Genomic DNA, 19,181 nt, shown 5'->3' with positions numbered 1-19,181 from the left:
TGGTGAGTATTTTTGGTACAAATAGATAAAAAAATGAATTCCTGGTCTCAAAAACTACTAAAATACACTTTTTCGTAAAAAAATGTTTAAAATTTGTACACAATCACCCGCAATCTACATCAGTAATCAGAAAATGACAACTTCTGATGTTCATAAAATTGCATTGTAGCGCCCCCTGGTGAGTGTTTTTGGTAGAAATACATATCAAAAATGGATTAATCGTCTCAAAAACTACTAAAATACACTTTTTCGTAAAAAAATGTTTAAAATTTGTACACAATCACCCGCAATCTACATCAGTAGTCATAAAATGACAACTTCTGATGCTCATAAAATTGCATTGTAGCGCCCCCTGGTGAGTGTTTTTGGTAGAAATACATATCAAAAATGGATTGCTCGTCTCAAAAACTACTAAAATACACTTTTGCGTAAAAAATGTTTAAAATTTGTCCACAATCAAACGCCATGTACATCAGAAGTCATAAAATGACAACTTCTGATAATTATAAAATTGCAATGTAGCGCCCCCTGGTGGGTGGTTTTGGTGCAAATAGATAAAAAAAATGGATTCCTCGTCTCAAAAGCTACTAAAATACACTTTTCCGTAAAAAAAGTTTAAAGTTTGTCCACAATCAACTGCAATGTAGATCAGAAGTCATAAAATGACAATTTCTAATATTCATATAATTGTATTGTAGCGCCCCCTATTGAGTGTTTTTGGTAGAAAAACATATTAAATTTAAATTTCTCGTCTCAAGAAATACTAAAATTCTCTTTTCCGTAAACAAAGTTTAAAACTTGTCCACAATTAACCGCAATGAACATCAGTAGTCATAAAATGACAACTTCTGACGTTCACAAAATTGCATTGTAGCGCCCCCTGGTGAGTAATTTTGGTAAAAATAGATATTAAAAATGGATTCCTCGTCTCAAAATCTACTAAAATAAACTTTTCCGTAATAAAAAAAGTTGAAATTTTGTCCACAATCAACCTCAATGTACATCAGAAGTCGTAAAATGACGAGTTCTGATGTACCTCAAAACTAAAATGAAAAATGTGGCGCCTCGAAATTCATCAGATACCTATGGTGTAAAGTTTTTTTTTCACAGAATTCATTGTAGAATCAGAAACTGATTGTGACCCGATGACTTTTTTTTTGTCATATAAATTACTCCGCTCTAATATATATATATATATATATATATATATATATATATATATATATATATATATATCACGATATATATAATATAAATATCATGAAAGAAATCAGGAAGAAAGAAGAAATACCGTCGGACTGGGAGATGGGAGTAATACTGCCCATACATAAGAAAGGAGATATCAAAGAATGTAACAATTATAGAGGAATTACACTATTATGTACGGCACTGAAAGTATATGAAACAGTATTAGAACAAAAGCTGAAGAATATAATAGAAACGACACTAGAAGAAGCCCAGAGTGGTTTCCGGAAAGGCCGAGGGGTGCAAGATCACATATTCACAGTGAAGCAAATAACAGAAAAAACACTACTGACTAAAACCAAAGCGTACACGGCCTTCATCGACCTAAAAAAAGCATTCGACAGAGCGAAAAGAGAAACAATATGGAACAGTCTAATTAGAAGAGGAGTTGATAGAAAACTAATAGAAGTCATCAAAAGTCTATATAAAAGAAACACGAATTACATAATGCATAAAAATATGAAATCGCAACAATTTAAAACATCTGAAGGCTTAAGACAAGGAGGAGTCATGAGCTCTACACTCTTTAACATCTTCATGGAAGAAATAATCAAAGAATGTATACCACAATTAAAAAAGCTACATGTAGGTTACCGAAACCTAGAAAGAATAGGAATATCAGAATGTGCATTTGCTGATGATGTAATTGTCATGGCAGATAAAGAGGAAGATCTAAGAAATAATCTACAAACATGGAATGAGGTATTAAATAGGCATGGGATGAAAATAAACACACGCAAAACAAAGATTATGGTAGTAGCACAAGAACAACCCGTAGTAAACATACAAATCAATGGAGAAACAATAGAACAGGTAAACTACTTTCAATACCTGGGAGTAACAGTGGAAAACAACGGAAAACAACACAAAGATATAGAAGAAAGGATTAACAAAACGTCTAAAATATTCCACGCAATTAACAACAAATTTTTAAACAAAAAAGAAATATCCAGAAAAACCAAAATAACTGTCTTCAACACGATATACAGACCAGTACTTACATACGGGTGCGAGTCTTGGGTATTAACAAGAAGTATGAAGAGTAAGATCCAGGCACTGGAAATGAAATACCTAAGACGAGTAAAAGGAGTATCAAAAAGAGACAGACTAAGAAATATAGATATACGAGCGGAGCTCAAAACTAAACCACTCCTAGAATACATCGAAGAAAAACAGCTGAGTTGGTGGGGCCACATGAAAAGAATGAGAAGAAACATACCAGTAAGGAAAGTATGGGAAGCAAGAATTCAGAAAAAAAGAAACAGAGGAAGACCATCAGAAAACTGGGATACAACCATTGCGAAGATTATCCAAAAGAAAGGGAAAACCGTAGCAGAAGCAAGCAGACTGGCGCAGGATAGAAAACAATGGTCAAAGTTTGTGCACACGTGAATAGACATTAGTCCCGACACTGAAAAGTAAAAGGGACTTAAAAGACTATATATATATATATATATATATATATATATATATATATATATATATATATATCATGATATATATCACGATATATATCGTGATATATATCAGTGGATATATATCCTCGCGCCCTGCTCATGAAAAGTTTTAAACTCTTTCCTCAAAATTATGAATAAAATCTGGATTTAACAATTAATAAACCATGCCAATGGCAAAGTATAATTAATATATATTGGACGGGCATGCATTAATAAGGCTGAAGTATCGGAAACCAAGTAGTCAGAGTTATAAGAGCTTTCTTACTGGATGTGCCTCTTGAAGAGAACTTGCAGCAGTCATATCATATTTTGTATAACTGTGAGGCATTAGGTCGCAGATGGCAAATACTTTTTGGAGACTATTACTGTACGCCCTGGATAGAAGTAAACATGCTGCGCAGAACCAAGAGGACAGTTGCGGTATTTGTTTGTGACATGCATTACAGAGTTGCCACGAGTTCATTATATTTACAGAAATGTTTACACCTTTTGTTGTTTATGTTTTGCAAAATAATGAAAAGTTGCATTTAATTATTTAAAATTTTAACTATTTAATAATGTTAAATGGGTATTCAACAATGCTATGGTGTATTATAATGGTTTGAAGTTAATTACACTTTACTTGGGGTTACTTAATTAGGCTCCCCTAATTAAAGAATTTTAATTTTTCAATTACCATATGGGATGACACTAAATATGTACCATCTAAGGATGCACATTGTTATATCATAAAAAATACCTGTTTTTTGTCCCATATTTCCTCACAGTTTAATCGGCTAGATTTAAGAACTCCTGCTAGATAATAACCCAATCAAAGCCTTGACTTCTATTAAATCTATTTTATTTTGACATAAAATGAACTTCCATCAAGTAACAGTCGAATCCATTCCTTATTTTCGTTTAAGAAAACACCTATACAAAATTGGTAAGATGAATGATCCATGGTACAAAAAGTGGGAAATGGAAGAAGATACTACTATACCTACACATCCTATGCCATTGCAATGTGCTAAGTAATATGTGGCAGGAATACTCTGGTCAACTGGATATTCAACCAGAAGAGATCCTAAAACTACCAATGAAGAGACTGTTTGCCTTTGTTGAGGCCACAAGACTTATTGGAGATTAACCCTCTGGCAGCCACGTCTCGTAAAGTTACATGAGTGGACACACTGCAGTACTTAATGCTGCACATACAGTGAGCACGTAAAGGTTGGAATAAATTCATTTTCTCGAGAATGGACGATTTTTGAAAAAAATCCTGAAACAGGTCAATTTTTATTTTTAAATTACATTTTTTTGGCATATATATTATAGTAGTGACGTCACCCACCTGGGCGTGATGACGTCATCGATGATTTTTTTAAATGAAAATAGGGATCGTGTGATAGCTCATTTGAAAGTTAATTTAATTCTCTATTCAATAATATAAACATTAACATAATTATTTATACAGGGTGTCCAAAAAAATTTTTTTTTAATTAAATTTATTGACCTAAAAAGAAGAATGTGTGTAATTTATTTAATTCAAAATACATTTTACTGCTATCATAAAACAGGAAAAAATGTTTATTTTGCAAATAAATATTGTTTTTGCTTAAATTAAATATTAAAACAACTACCCACCAGCCTCGTGACAGTTTGAACATTTAATTTAAGCGATAAGCCATGATTATTTTCCAAATAAACATTTTTTTCGGATTTCTGAGAGCAGTGAAATGTATTTTCAATTAAATAAATTACACACATTCTTCTTTTTGTCAATAAATTTAATCCACAAAAATTTTTTTGGACACCCTGTATAAATAATTATGTTAGTGTTTGTAGTACTGAATAGAGAATTGAATTACCTTTCAAATGAGCTCTCAGACGACCCCTATTCTCATTTAAAAAAATCATCGATGACGTCATCACGCCCAGATGGGTGGCGTCACTAGTATAATATATATGCCAAAAAGTCGTAATTTAAAATTAAAAATTGACCTGTTTCGGGATTTTTTTCCAAAACCGTCCATTCTCGAGAAAATGAATTTATTCCAACCTTTACGTGCTCACTGTATAAAAAAACTGTATTATATGTTAAAAAATATCAAAAATTTGTTAGAATGACAAAATAAAAGCGTTATTTTTAACATTTTATTGTATGACTAACATAATGTAACGACTCAGGTGCAAAATTAAAAAAACGACTAGTCAGTCCTAGGAATGTAATCTTTACTACAAAAAAAATTTCACCAACACCCCAAAAGTAAAATACCTAAATACAAAATAATTGAATTAGTCGTATAAACACACATTGCACTGAATTTTTTTCTCACTTTGATTTTTGCAAAAAAATTTTTTTACAAAAACTCACTTCAATGCTCAATATCAAACTGATAAAACACTTCAGAAAATGCAATCGCCGCAGGTAGTATTTTAAAGATAGCCACTCGCACATATCTAAATAGATAATGGTGTGTATTAAAGAATATAGGTAAAACATTTTACAACTTTAAAATGCGGCACGGGAGTACCGCATTGTGTCCACCGGAGGGTAATACAAAAAACAGGGTATGGTACAAAAGATCTTATGAACAAGTGCCAGTGATAAATGTGTCTCACCTGAAATAAAAAGAAGAGGAAGAAACCAAACATATATGTCATTGTTTATTTTATGCTGAAAATGGATTCTGATGCGACAAACTTTAAGGGGTAATTCTGCATGAAAAAATAATGACCGTTTGCTTTATAATCATATGTCCGCAAATGCTTGGTTTCCGAGATACGGAATGTTGAATTTTTTCTTACAAACTGACGATTTATTTATTGCTTTTAAACCAGTTGAGATATGCAAATGAAATTTGGTAGGTTTTAAGAGATGGCTATTTCGGATTATTTGACATAAAATTAAGAATTTAATATTCACCATTGGTGTGCATACGGGTAATATGACCGATCATATTACCCGTATGAACGCCAATGGTGACTATTACATTCTTAATTTTGTCAAAAAATTCTCAATAACTACCTCTTAAAACCTACCAAATTTCATTTGCATATCTCAACTAGTTTTAAAGCAATAAATAAATCGTCAGTTTGTAAGAAAAAATTCAACATCCTGTATTTCGCAAACGAAACATTTGCGGACATACGTTTATAAAGCCAACTGTCATTATTTTTTTATGCAGAATTACCTCTTAAAGTTTGTCGCACTTATTTAGAAACACCGTGTATTGATGAAGAACATGTCTAGTTGTAAAGTCCCTAACTTTTTTATTATCCAACATAAACGAATGAATCAAAAAACAGAATGTTAAGAAAACCTGAGGCTATAATTGGGTTTTAATTTCAGTATTTTATAAATGCTAGAATATTCCACAGGGTGAAGCGAACTTTCAGAAAAAAACACAGTTTGATTGGTACACCCGGTATACAATGAAAATTTACCTTTTTAGCAACAATATTATTACAGTGGTATTGTTAAAGAATCAGGCTATAACATGTTCAAAAAATCTCTTAAATCGGCCAACAGGTTTAAAAAATGTGAGACATCAAAAATGACCAAATTTTTAAGTGGGTCGATTTCTATGCACGTAAGTTTAGTACTAGAAACAACGAATACAGAAGTAACTAGAATCTGGTCCCAATACAAGTGTTTGTTTCTCCGGCAATAAAACTTCAAACTTTTTTAAAGAATTTATAATTTAATTTTGGTTTATTCCCAAAGGTATATTTGATAAAAGCTGAGAGGTCACAAGGTCATTATTTCATAAAATTATATCCTTAGTTTCTTAATTATTAGCCGACCTTAAAACAATAAACATTAAAAAGTATGAGTATCATGGGAATTTAAAAACAATTTTGTAATTAGTTATATTTAGTTCATATCTTTTGTTTTTAATGTGATAAATATATTTATAAATTTGAAGGTCAAGGTATCTTATTTAGTAACAGGGGAGTGTTATTTTTATAGAAATACGATGGTTAGTGAATTATTTATTGCAAAAGTAATATAAATTAGTGACGTAATTAATAATTTATGTAGGATAAAATTTTTTGTAAAAACTGTCAAAGTACAGTGCCCCACAAAAAATAATATGAGTTAATTGAAAAATTATTTTTAATTATTAGTACCTATTCATATATTTCTATCTAATAAAAGTATTTATTTATAGCTTATTAAAGAAATGTGTTCTTTTATGAGTATTTCTTGTAATTTTACGAGCAAAAAAAGGAGAACAAGTTTTCATTGGGTGAGCACAAACTAACATACAATATAAACAAATAAAATGTATGCAAAGTTAATGTTTAAAGCTCAGAATTTTTTTCTTTCTAATATTATCAAAAACTGGTATATTTATAGTCTTACCATACTTCATAATCATATCGGATAATCCAGGGTAGTAACTCATCCGCCCTTAGAAAGAAGTATATCGTTGGGGTGGGCTTCTTACACAATTAATCCTTGGGTTTCCTTTGACTTTTTGTCTTCTTTCTTCTATTTTTTGACGGACATTCTTACAATATTTGGTTAAATAATATGAAATGAAAATAAAAATTATTATATAAATATAAATCCTTCAAAAACTTATTTGTCAAGCTATATTATTTATAGTAGGTTTAAAAGTATTTATAGAATTTTGCAATAAAGATGTCTGTCTTATTGAATTTATTTTTAGTCTGTTTTGATTATCTTTTAATTGTTTCTTTTAATTATTTATTTAATTTTCTATTCTTTGTGGAATGGAACATAATTTCAGATCTTCACCCTGTATTATTCATAATGACATAGTTCGTTGAGATCAGTTGAAGCTTTTAAATATGTATATAAAAATATACAGGCTGATTCATTAACAATAAAGATTAAGGACTATGCTAGATTTACGTTAATTAAAAAGCGTACATTTATATTTAAAAGCTGAAGGGCCTCAGCATTTTTTTATTTCTTAAAATAAGGTCATAAACAATTTTATCCCATAAATGGTTTCCACACTATATAATGGTCTATTGTTAACTTCTGTCTGCAGAAGTCATATTAGTATTTGCCAGTTATTTTTGGCGTATGGTCTTAATCTTTCGTACTTTATGTGGGATAATTTTCTGTTCACATTCCAAGGTTTACATTTTTATGTAATGGTACAAATATGACAGTTTTCCATTTATAAGGTGGCTGCTTCAGCTCAGATACTATTTGGTCTGAGCCTGGTGCCGTACTGTTCTGTAATTTATTCACTTCTGGTCTAATTTCACCGGGGAAAAACAGCCAAAGTCACAAATCTGTTGTTTGGAGTAATTCTAATTTTGAACTTTAACACGGCATCCCCTTATTTACAAGTAACTAATCTAAAATGTGAATTTTGTTACAGTAAACATTTGTTTTATTAGCATTTCAGTAAGCAATTATAATAAAAACTAATGTTTAAAGTAGTAAATTTTTTTGTTAACTTTTAAATTTTGATTGTTGTTTCCTTTCTGCCTGTGGACTCTTGCTGTTATTTGCATGTACGGTATTTTTCAAACATTTAACTATGGACTAAGGCTACAGGGTGATTGATTAGTGGGGTAAAGCTCAATAGATCCGGTATAGTAATAGATAGCAATAAAAGTTAATAACAAAAATTTTAGCCACTTTTGAGCTTCACATTACAAAATTAGTTAGAATGTTACAGGGTGTTCGATATCACAGTGGCAGACCAAATTTATGTTTTTTTAAATGGAACACCCTATATTTTATTTTATATTCGAAATCATGTTAACTTCTCCATCACAAAAATATAAAGGTTTGTTATGTTATACAGGGTATTTACAAAGTTATAACCAATTTTATATGAAAATCGTAACAAATTCAACTCTCTGTATAAATCAAAATAAGTAAAACAGTAATGGTTAATAATGCCATATTTTTTTACGTATTGTCAAAATTTTCAAGAATGATTGATATTGCTAATTTTCTTTATATCAGATACAGGGTGAGTCAAAACGCAAGTACATTATTTTCTCAGTAATTTTAAATGGAACACCCTGTATTTTATATCACATATCACTATTGAAAAGTACCATTACTTTAATTTTTAGATAACATTCCCTATGTCTAAATTTATTAGTTTTCGAGATATTTTCATTTTTCAAATCTCCAGAATTTAATAAACTGGACTGATTTTTTTGGGGTTACGTTAATAATGAAGTTTATAAAATACTTCCAAGAACAAGGGATGAGATGAAAAATAGAATACAAAGTGTATTTCGATGTATTAATTTACAAATTCTTCGTAGAGTAAGTAGCTCATTCAATGATCGTTTTTAGGCGTGCATAAATGTGTTAGGAGGTAATTTTGAACACCTTATGTAATTAAATATTAAAAATATTTTATTTAAAGTAACTTCTAATTTTTCCAAACATGTTTTTTTTGCAAAATGTATTACTGATAAATTATTTTTCGTTCTTTATTTGTTACATTGTTAAATTTACATACAAAAGTAGTGTTTACTTGTCTTCACAAAATGTTGTATTTGGTGTTTGTGTGTTTTTTGTAAAATTTATTACTAATTTTCTTTCTTTATTTGTTACATTTACATAAAAAAGTAGTTTTTAATTGTTTCAAAAATGTTGCATGTTGTGGTTGTATTTTTTTTGTAAAATGTATTACTAATAAATTATTTTTATTTCCTTATTTGCTACATTGTTACATTGATTACCAGATTGATAATCAGTAATCGTCAATTGTCAATTCAGTCATGGCTTACTTAAAATTTAGATAAATTTAGACACCTAAAATAATTTGCTCTGAAAAATGAAAATATCTCGAAAACTAATAAATTTGGACATAGGAAATGTTATATAAAAATTAAAGTATGGTAATATTACTTTTCAATAATGATATAAAATACAGGGTGTTCCATTTAACATTACTGAGAAAATAATGTACTTGCGTTTTGACTCACCCTGTACTTGATATAAAGAAAATTAGCAATGTCAATAATTCTTGAACATTTTGACAATTTTTTTTCCTTAACATCCCATTTATTTACAATCTGTAATAATGATTACAATAAGTAAATTGTTTAACAATTAAAAGAGACTTGCAGGAGACTGTCCAGTGACAATAACCTATAAAATCATAATTTTAGTACTTAAAATTATTTGTGACTAATAAATAAAACCCTATAAATAAAACTCTATAATAAATAAAATATTTTTAAAAATTTAAAATTTAAAATCTTGTTCGTAGATCGCTTGGAGTGTGGCGCTTTAGCCTTCTGTTTGCCTGGGGTCTCATTAGGTTCTTCGCTAGCCTGTTGGGGTGGTTTTGTAGTCGGATGTCGTATTTTTGGGCGTAACTGGCAATTTCTTCTTTGACAGTCTTCATTTGGAGATCACGCTTGATGTGTTCATTGGGCATGTACCACGGTGCATTTGTGATAATGCGCAAGGTTTTCGATTGGAATCTCTCCAGGATGTCGATATTGGATCTCGACGCAGATCCCCACAGTTGGATACCATAGCTCCATATTGGCTTAATCACTGCCTTGTATACTAAAATTTTATTGTACAAACTCAGTTGTGACCTTTTTCCTATCAGCCAGTACATTTTATTGAGTTTCAGACCCAACTGTTTTCTTTTCGTGAATATGTGTTTCTTCCACGTTAATCTGCGGTCCAAGTGCATACCTAGGTATTTTACGTCATCCTTTTGTTGTAGTACTTGATTATTTATTGAGACGGTTGGGCACGTATCTTTTCGATTAGTGAACGTTATATGTACTGACTTGCTTTCGTTTACTTTAATTCGCCATGTTTGTAACCAGATATTTATACTGTCGAGATTTGTCTGGAGCAGTTGCGAGGCGATGTACGGGTTTGAGTGAGCTGCAATGATTGCTGTGTCATCTGCATATGTGGCTGTGATGATGTTTTGGCTTGTAGGAAGATCTGCTGTGTAGAGTAGGTAGAGAACTGGTCCAAGGACACTACCCTGAGGTACTCCAGCGTTGATTGGATATAAGTTGGTGCACTGATCTTTAACTTTTACAAGGAAATGGCGGTCGGAGAGATAGGACTTGAGGATTAGAAAGTAGTTGAGAGGAAGGACTTTTCTTATTTTGTATAGCAAGCCAGTGTGCCAGACTTTATCAAAAGCCTGCGAGACATCCAAAAAGGCTGCAGAGCAGTATTGCTTCTCTTCTAAGGCTTTGTTTATGGAATTGCAGACTCGATGAATTTGCTCGGTGGTAGCATGTTGTTGTCTAAATCCAAACTGGTGGTTGGGTATTAGCTGCTTTTCCACGAGGATTGGCTGTAATCTGTCTAGTAAGAGTTTTTCAAAAACCTTTGACATCACTGAAAGTAGACTGATAGGTCTATAGGACTTAACTTCTTCTACAGGCTTGCCTGGTTTGGGTATTAAGATGATTTGTGCCACTTTCCACAAAAGGGGATAGTAACCAGTTCTTAAGATTGCGTTAAAAATCTGTGTCAAATATTGCACGCCTTTCTTGGGAAGTTCTTTTAAAATTCTTGCAGTGATTAAGTCGAACCCTGGGGACTTTTTCGGATTCATATCTGTTTGGATTTTGTTGAAAACTTGTTTGGCTGTGAATTTCTCCAACGGTGCTTCTAGTTGGTATGGATATTCTAAATACAATTGAATATTATCTTCTGCATCAGAGTTGTTGTTTTGGGCATGTGGTTGGAACACTTCCTCCAGGTATTTGGCAAAGACTGTAGCTTTTTCGTTGTTACTTTTAGCCCATCGTCCGTTACTGGCCCGGATAGGTGGATTAGAGAGTTGTGGTCTGTTAATCTTTCGTGTTGCCTTCCATAGCGAGTATTCGGAGGTTTCCGTAGCAGATAGATTTTGTAGATATCGTTTTATGTCGTTGTTTTTATTGTTGTTTAACAAAGTTTTTAGTCGCGCTGTAGCTTGGTTTAATCTATTTTTATCCTGGGGTGCACGGGTTCTTTGCCATACTTTCCTTAGTCTTCTTTTTTCTGCGATTTTTTCTTTTATTTCGTTGGGTAAATCTTTGTGTATAATTGTTCTTGGTTGTTTAGGTGTTGACTGCCAGCCAGCTTCCTGAATTATCCTATTTAATTGATTTACTGCTTCGTCAATTTCGCCATCCGATTTTAGTGGGATGTTTAGGTCCAGTCTCTCATCAAGGATAGCCCGGAATTTAATCCAATTGGTATATTTACTACTTAGATATGGTGGAGGTTGTGTTTCGAGGATATTCGTAGATATCATGACCAAGACAGGAGAGTGGTCGGATGAAAGATCGAAACAAGATTGTGCTGTCTGGGATTCAAGTGGTATTCCTTTAGTCACACAGAAATCAACCAAATCTGGAATTTTGTTTGTGTCTGTGGGCCAGTATGTGGGTTCGCCAGTAGATATGTATTTAAGGTTGTTGGTTTCCATTGCCATGTATAATTGCCTACCTTTCGGAGTTATTAGCCTGGATCCCCAGTGAGTGTGTTTTGCGTTATAATCGCCGCCTGCTAGAAACCTGTTTCCAAGTGTGTTGAAGAATTCTTGGTATTGATTTTTGGCTATAGTATGTCGTGGTGGACTATATATTGCAGTTACTGTTAAAGGACCGTTCCAGTCTTCTATGCTAATACTTGTTGCTTGTATATAGTCTCTTTTAAACTTATTTAACTCGTGGTGTTTTATAGATGACTTAATTATGATTGCAGTTCCTCCATGTGCAGTGCCATCTGGATGTTTGGTGTTATATATTGCATAGTTGGGAATTCTCAGATAGCTTCTATTTGTAAAATGTGTTTCAGATATTAACATTATGTCGATGTTGTGTATTAGTATAAAAGCTTTAACTTCTTGAGCATGATTTGTTAGCCCGTTGGCATTCCAAATAGCTATTTTTAAGAATTTGATCATTTTGTTAATTTAGTGACGACGGTGGTGAGAAGGTTTAACAGTGTACCCATTTGTTCCATCAGGACTTTTAACATATTCTTTAGTTCAGCCATGTCATTTGAGGAGGGAGTATTGGTAGTAATTACTTCTGTTTGGTTTGTATTACTATTCATAATTTGTTGTGAGTTATTAACGATTTGGGCGTAGGTAACTCCTGCTTGGACATGTTGTGCATGATTAATTGGCATGCTAGGCCTGGGTCTAATCGTTGGGAATTTTTTCGTTTGTAGCTCCTTGTATACCCTGCAACCTTTGTAGTTTGCTGGGTGGTCTCCCTCGCAGAGTACACACTTGACGTTGGCACTTCTTTCTTTATTAGTGCATTGCTCTGTTGCATGATCCCCTGTGCACTTTACACATCGTGGTCTAAGGTGGCAGTATGATTTGGTATGTCCGTATCGTTGACATCTAGAACATTGTGGTATCTCTCTTTTCTGGTACGGTGGTTCAATTTTAATCTTATGGTTTAATAGGAACTCAATGTCATATATATTTCTATTATTATCAGAAGGTTCCAAGTCGACGAAAAATAGTGATAGCTGATCTTTAGTTTTAGGGTGTTTGATGTTCCAAATGTTTCTAACAGTGTGGCCTTTCTCTTCTATTTCCTTTTTTATAAGATTTTTGTCCATCGAGTAATGCATGTTCTTAAGAACAACCCTGAAACTGCGCTCGTTTTTTATTTGATAAGTATGAAACTCTGTCTTTTTTTCCGATAGGGCTTTTGTTATTGTACTATAGTAGTCAGCAGATTTTGGCTGAAGTTTAACTTGATCGGAGCTAAGAACTTTTAATTCGTAATTATTTTCAGCAATTTGGTTTAGTAATTCGATAAGTGGGGGTATGTGTTTAACCCCCTTAATAAATATTGGAGGCGGTTTGGTTATTTTCTCTTTTTCACTTGTGCTTTCATTGTCATTTATTTCATCATCTTTTGACTCGCTATTTAGTGCCTCGAATCTGTTAGAAGTTGTAGTCGGCGAGTTCAGCCAGTAATCGTTTATTTTTGTTTGCTTTACAATTCTTTTGTCTGGACTAGTTCGATGTCTTTTGTTGGAGTTTTCGACTGTTTTCCATTCGGTTTGATTTAATGAGGTGGAAGGTGGGTTAGTATATTGGGGTTGCTTTAAGGGTTGAGAGTAAGATGTGTTTAATGGTTGAGAAATTTGCATATTACCTTGTAATTGTTGATCAGTGCACATTTGGTATTTTGGAGCGTACGCCACTGGCTGCTGACTAGTACCCATTGCGTCGCATTGCATAGGTTCGTTAGATTGCAGAATATTCCGATTTATCGCCGTCGAAGCGGAATCCATTTTCGCTTTTTGGGTCCCATTAACAATCGTTTAATTTGTTTCACCACAAAAACTGGATTTTTATTTTTGTATTTATATTTAACTACAGATAAGCAAACTGGTAATATCGACTGTCTCGTTCGAAATTCAAACAAAGACTATTTTGACAATAAACAAAAAAATATGGCATTAATAAACCATTGCTGTTTTGCTTATTTTTATTTATACAGGGAGTTCAACTTGTTACGATTTTCATACAAAATTGGTTATAACTTTGTAAATACCCTGTATAACATAACAAACCTTTATATTTTTGTGATGAAGAAGTTAACAGGATTTTGAATATAAAATAAAATATAGGGAGTTCCATTAAAAAAAAAACATAAGTTTGGTCTGTCACTATGATATCGAACACCCTGTAACATTCTAACTAATTTTATAACGTAAACTAATTTTATAACGTGAAGCTCAAAGTTAGCTACAATTTTTGTTATTAACTTTTATTGCTATCTATTACTATTCAATCACCCTGTATATTTTGCATTTTTTACAATTAGAATAGTGACTTGTGGTGGTTTAGTACAGAATGGCGCGATAAACTCAATTTTGAAAAAATGTGACTTTGGCTGTTTTCCCCTGTACCCTTCAATTGCACTTCAGAGTCCGCATCCTTTTTTTCTTAAAATGCTCTGTTCATCTTCTTGGTATTTCATGCTGTTCTGTCAGTATATTTTCTGTTTTGTTTCTACTCATCGTTGTTCTAGGTTGAAATTCTTTTTTGATTTAGTTTATTTTCTGCTAGAATTTGCTAGCCTCTACTGTTTTACTTAGCTTCTGTAGTTCTCAACGTTTTCTGTTATTGTGCATATACCATATTTAATTATATTTAATATAATTTCAGAAAACTACGAGTTTATTAAAGTTTCCAAGACTGGAGAAAAGCAAAATGTTGGACTGATTCAACTCAACAGACCCAAAGCACTCAACGCCCTCTGCAATGGGTTGATATCCGAAGTATCTGAAGCTTTGAACTCCTTTGACACCGACAAATCCGTGGGGGCTGTAGTCATAACCGGAAACGAAAAAGCTTTTGCGGCTGGAGCTGATATTAAGGAGATGGTATCCAATACCTTTGCAAAATGTGTCACTGAAGATTTTATTGGTGCTTGGCAGCTTATCGCTAACATGAAGAAGCCTCTTCTTGCTGCAGTAAATGGATACGCTGTAAGTATTATTCAATTAGACGTTTAAGCTCGTTAAAAAAACCAAATTATTTTCGTCAAATTTTAAAAAACTTTCAAACTTTTAAAGCTTCAAAAAAATTTCAAAAATCACTAAATACACAGCACAAAAAATACATTAAAAGATTGGTTAGCCTTTTAATGACTTTTGGAAACTTTTTTTTAAGGAAGACGAAAAGCCCTAAATACAAAGTTTGCTACTTTTATACAATTAGAACAATTGAAATAAAAATAACAAACAATATTTTAAATCCAAGACTTTTCGTTAAGAAACTGCTTTCTGGCTGCATCCTGTATCTCCGGCTTTTACAATATATAAGCACAAGAGACGACGAATATAGAAGAAAGCAAAAAAAGGACACTTTGGCCACGTATTTACCTTCTTTTCGTATAGGAAAAGGACCGAAATACAGTTTCAGGTACTCAAATCTGAGTAAAGACGAAAAAGATAAAGGCAGTTTTTGTTTTTCTTTGATTCAGAGTTGGACCACCATCTCCATATAGCTATTTCAGCCTCTATGCATCCTCAGTGAAGCTATGCAGTCACAACTCTGAAACGAATATCAACAATCCTGCCTATTTAAGGGAAAACATCGCGATGCAATGTTTCCACCTTTTGAGACGCAAAACAGCGACATCTCTCGTAATACGTGGAAGACGAAAAGCCCTAGATACAAAGTTTGCTACTTTTATACAATTAGAATAATTGAAATAAAAATAATAAACAACATTTTAAATCCAAGACTTTTCGTTAAGAAACTGCTTTCTGGATGCATCCTGTATATCCGGCTTTTACAATATATAAGCACAAGAGACGACGAATATAGAAGAAAGCAAATTTGTATCTAGGGCTTTTCGTCTTCCTCGTATTACGAGAGATGTCACTGTTTTGCGTCTCAAAAGGTGGAAACATTGCATCGCAATGTTTTCCCTTAAATAGGCAGGATTGTTGATATTCGTTTCAGAGTTGTGACTGCATTAAGTTTTTTAAATTTTGACGAAAACATCACAGCTTTTTTGACCACAGCTCTGAAGATGGCTTTTAGGAATGGACTCGAGCCGAGCCGAGCTTTTGACAAGCTTGAGCTCGGCTCGAAATTTTAGCTCAGCAAGTTTAGCTCGTGGCTCGTGTAGGCTTCGCTCGAATAGTTCGAGTTGAGCTGAGCCGAGCTTGAAAACATAAAAATGATTGTAAAATGTAACATTCGGACACACTGTATATTGAAAATACATATTTAGGCTATTGATTATATTCAAAATAAGATAGCTAAAAGGAACTACAACGTTAACGGGGTTTTATTATTTCATATGGTCAATGGACATCTATGTATGAAAAAACCGCGGAGTGCTACCATTTAAAGGGGTGCGTTTTTGAGAAATAAGTGAATTAGTCCCTGGGCACAGGTTACATTAGGGTGAGTTCTATGCACTTTTGGTACAAACATACCTACATAAAAATTATTCCTGGTTAAATTTCCTATCTAAATATCACTTTTTAAAGTCAATGATACTTTTTTTTACAAAAATATATTCAAAAGAAAAAGCACAAAGAAACCCAAAAGAAAGAAATTTTGTTTTTTGTCCCATAACTTTTGTCCACGAGGATATAGGTATAGACATTGCTTTACAGAAAAAAAAAAAACCTACATATTTCTTCTTTAAAATGTTGTTTAGTAAAGGTAATTAGGACTTAGAGTTTTCGAAATATGGTTTTTCAAAATTCGCCACTCACAGCAATTTTGGGCAATTTTCCTTGTTATTTTGCAAATATTGTTCTGTAACTTTTTTCTACGTAACTTTAGGTAGATACAATGGTAGGTACACGTAATAGAAATAGAAATCAATTTCCTTTAAAATCGTCTACTGTATAACGTTATACGACTATTTTTAAAGAGATTATGGTTTTTCAAGGTTTTATACTTTTATTTTATAATATAAAAATAAAATAATATTATTATATAACATATTATATATTATATAATATTATATTATATATTATATATTATATAATACCTAATATAAAAAATATCATTTTTTACGATTATTTTTGAAATTTCTCATTATAACTTTTTTTCTAAATTTAGGTATATATTATATTACATAATAAAAAAGCTTATTTTTTTACTTTAATGGTATACCTCAAAAAATTTAAAAATATAAAAAACTACAGATATTATTTTTCAAAATGTAATAAGTACTTGCAACGATTTTTTATTTTGGGATTATTTTTTAAATTTCTCATTATAACTTTTTTTCTTGTACATGAATGTAATATATATTGCTCAATAAGGAGGGCTTACTTTCTGTCTTTAAAATGGTGTGTCATCTATATTTAAATAATGGAAACCAAGTGATTCTTTGATATTTTTTTACCTGTATTATTTAAAACTATTTCTTTTACAAAAATTATATAAACATTAGTCTTAGAAAACATCACTTTAGTTAAAATTATTTGAACGTTGATATTTAAAAAATTTTCAAAATCAAAGTCCATCTCTTCGTTAGCATTAGCTTCAATATCTTCCTCTGACACCTCAGTTATCTCAGAGTTTCCACAATTAGTACCCATGCACATGCACCTTTGCAGAATATTGAACAACTAATTCCTATCTCCCTACAACCGCAGTTTTTTGTACATCCTTTGGTACATTTACATGTTATTTTTTCAAGCAAAGCTTGTGGTGCAGGAGCTTTGACAGTAAATATTGGAATTAATCCATATTTTGAAGTTTGCCCGGCCGAGTCAAGTGGATCCAAAGTATTACCTATAAAAAATAAGATTTAATCATAACACACAATCACATAAAAAAGTTATAATGAGAAATTTAAAAAATAATCCTAAAATCAAAAATCGTTACAAGTACTTATTACATTTTGAAAAAGCATATCTTATTCATAAATAATCCTAGAATTTTTTATAATACACCATTTTAAAGTAAACAGAATAAGCTTTTTTTTTATTATATAATATATACCTAAATGTAGAAAAAAAAGTTATAATGGGAAATTTAAAAAATAATCGTAAAAATATAAAAACTCGTTAAAAGTATAAAATCTTGAAAAAGATAACCTCTTTAAAAACAGTCGTACAACATTCTACAGTATAACATTTTAAAGGTAATTGATTTCTATTCCTCTTACATGTACAATTGCATATGCCTAAAGTTGCGTAAAAAAAAGTTACAGAACAATATTTGCGAAATAACAAGGAAAATTGCCCAAAATTGCTGTGAGTGGCGAACTTTGAAAAATCATATTTCGAAAACTGTAAATCCTAATGACCTCTACCAAACACCATTTTCAAGAGAAAATATGTAAGTTTTTTTTCTGTGAAGCAATGGCTATACCTATATCCCCGTAGACAAAAGTTATGGGACAAAAAACAAAATTTCTTTCTTTTGGGTTTCTTTGTGCTTTTTCTTTTGAATATATTTTTGTAAAAAAAAGTACCTTTGACTTTAAAAAGTTATATTTAGATAGGAAATTTAACCAGGAACAATTTTTATGTAGACGTGTTTGTACCAAAAGTGCATAGAACTTACCCTAATGTAACCTGTGCCCAGGGACTAATTCACCCATTTCTCAAAATCGCACTCCTTTAAATGGTAGCACTCCGCGGTTTTTTCATATATAGAGATTGATTGACCATATGAAATAATAAAACCCCGTTAACGTTGTAGTTCCTTTCTATAGTACATAATCAATAGCCTAATTTGTAGTCTGAAATTACTTACTCTCAAACAAAAGTATCAGTCGTAGCAGAAATAAATGAATTAGATAAAGTATTAGAGTATCAGTTAAAATATTGACAAACTCATTAAAGAAAGCTCGGCTCGGCTCGAAAAAAATTTGATTTGGCTTGAAGCTCGGCTCGCAAGAAATAAACCGGCTTGAGCTCGAAGCTCGGCTCGTTAAACGTGCCGAGCCTCGAGCCAAGCCGAGCTCAGCTCGAGCTTGTGACCATCCCTAATGGCTTTGTAAGCTGAAAGCACTCAGCTAAGAATTAAGTGCTTTGCACACTTA

At 32.0% G+C, this 19,181-nt stretch overlaps 1 protein-coding gene across 1 annotated transcript in view; it reads left to right on the top strand.

The window, feature by feature from the left end:
- The window catches only part of LOC114338297 (enoyl-CoA hydratase, mitochondrial), a 36,304-nt gene that overhangs the window by 7,263 nt on the left and 9,860 nt on the right, over positions 1 to 19,181 (top strand). Inside the window, exon 2 of the mRNA XM_028288887.1 lies at positions 14,819 to 15,141. Coding sequence (XP_028144688.1) covers positions 14,819 to 15,141 — 323 coding nt within the window. The remainder of the gene's footprint in view (positions 1 to 14,818; positions 15,142 to 19,181) is intronic.

Source organism: Diabrotica virgifera, chromosome 3 (assembly GCF_917563875.1).
Source record: "Diabrotica virgifera virgifera chromosome 3, PGI_DIABVI_V3a".
In the NCBI taxonomy this organism is placed as follows: Eukaryota; Metazoa; Arthropoda; class Insecta; order Coleoptera; family Chrysomelidae; genus Diabrotica; species Diabrotica virgifera.
The sequence above is the reverse complement of the archived record's forward strand: the minus strand, read 5'-3'. Positions and strand labels throughout refer to the sequence as shown.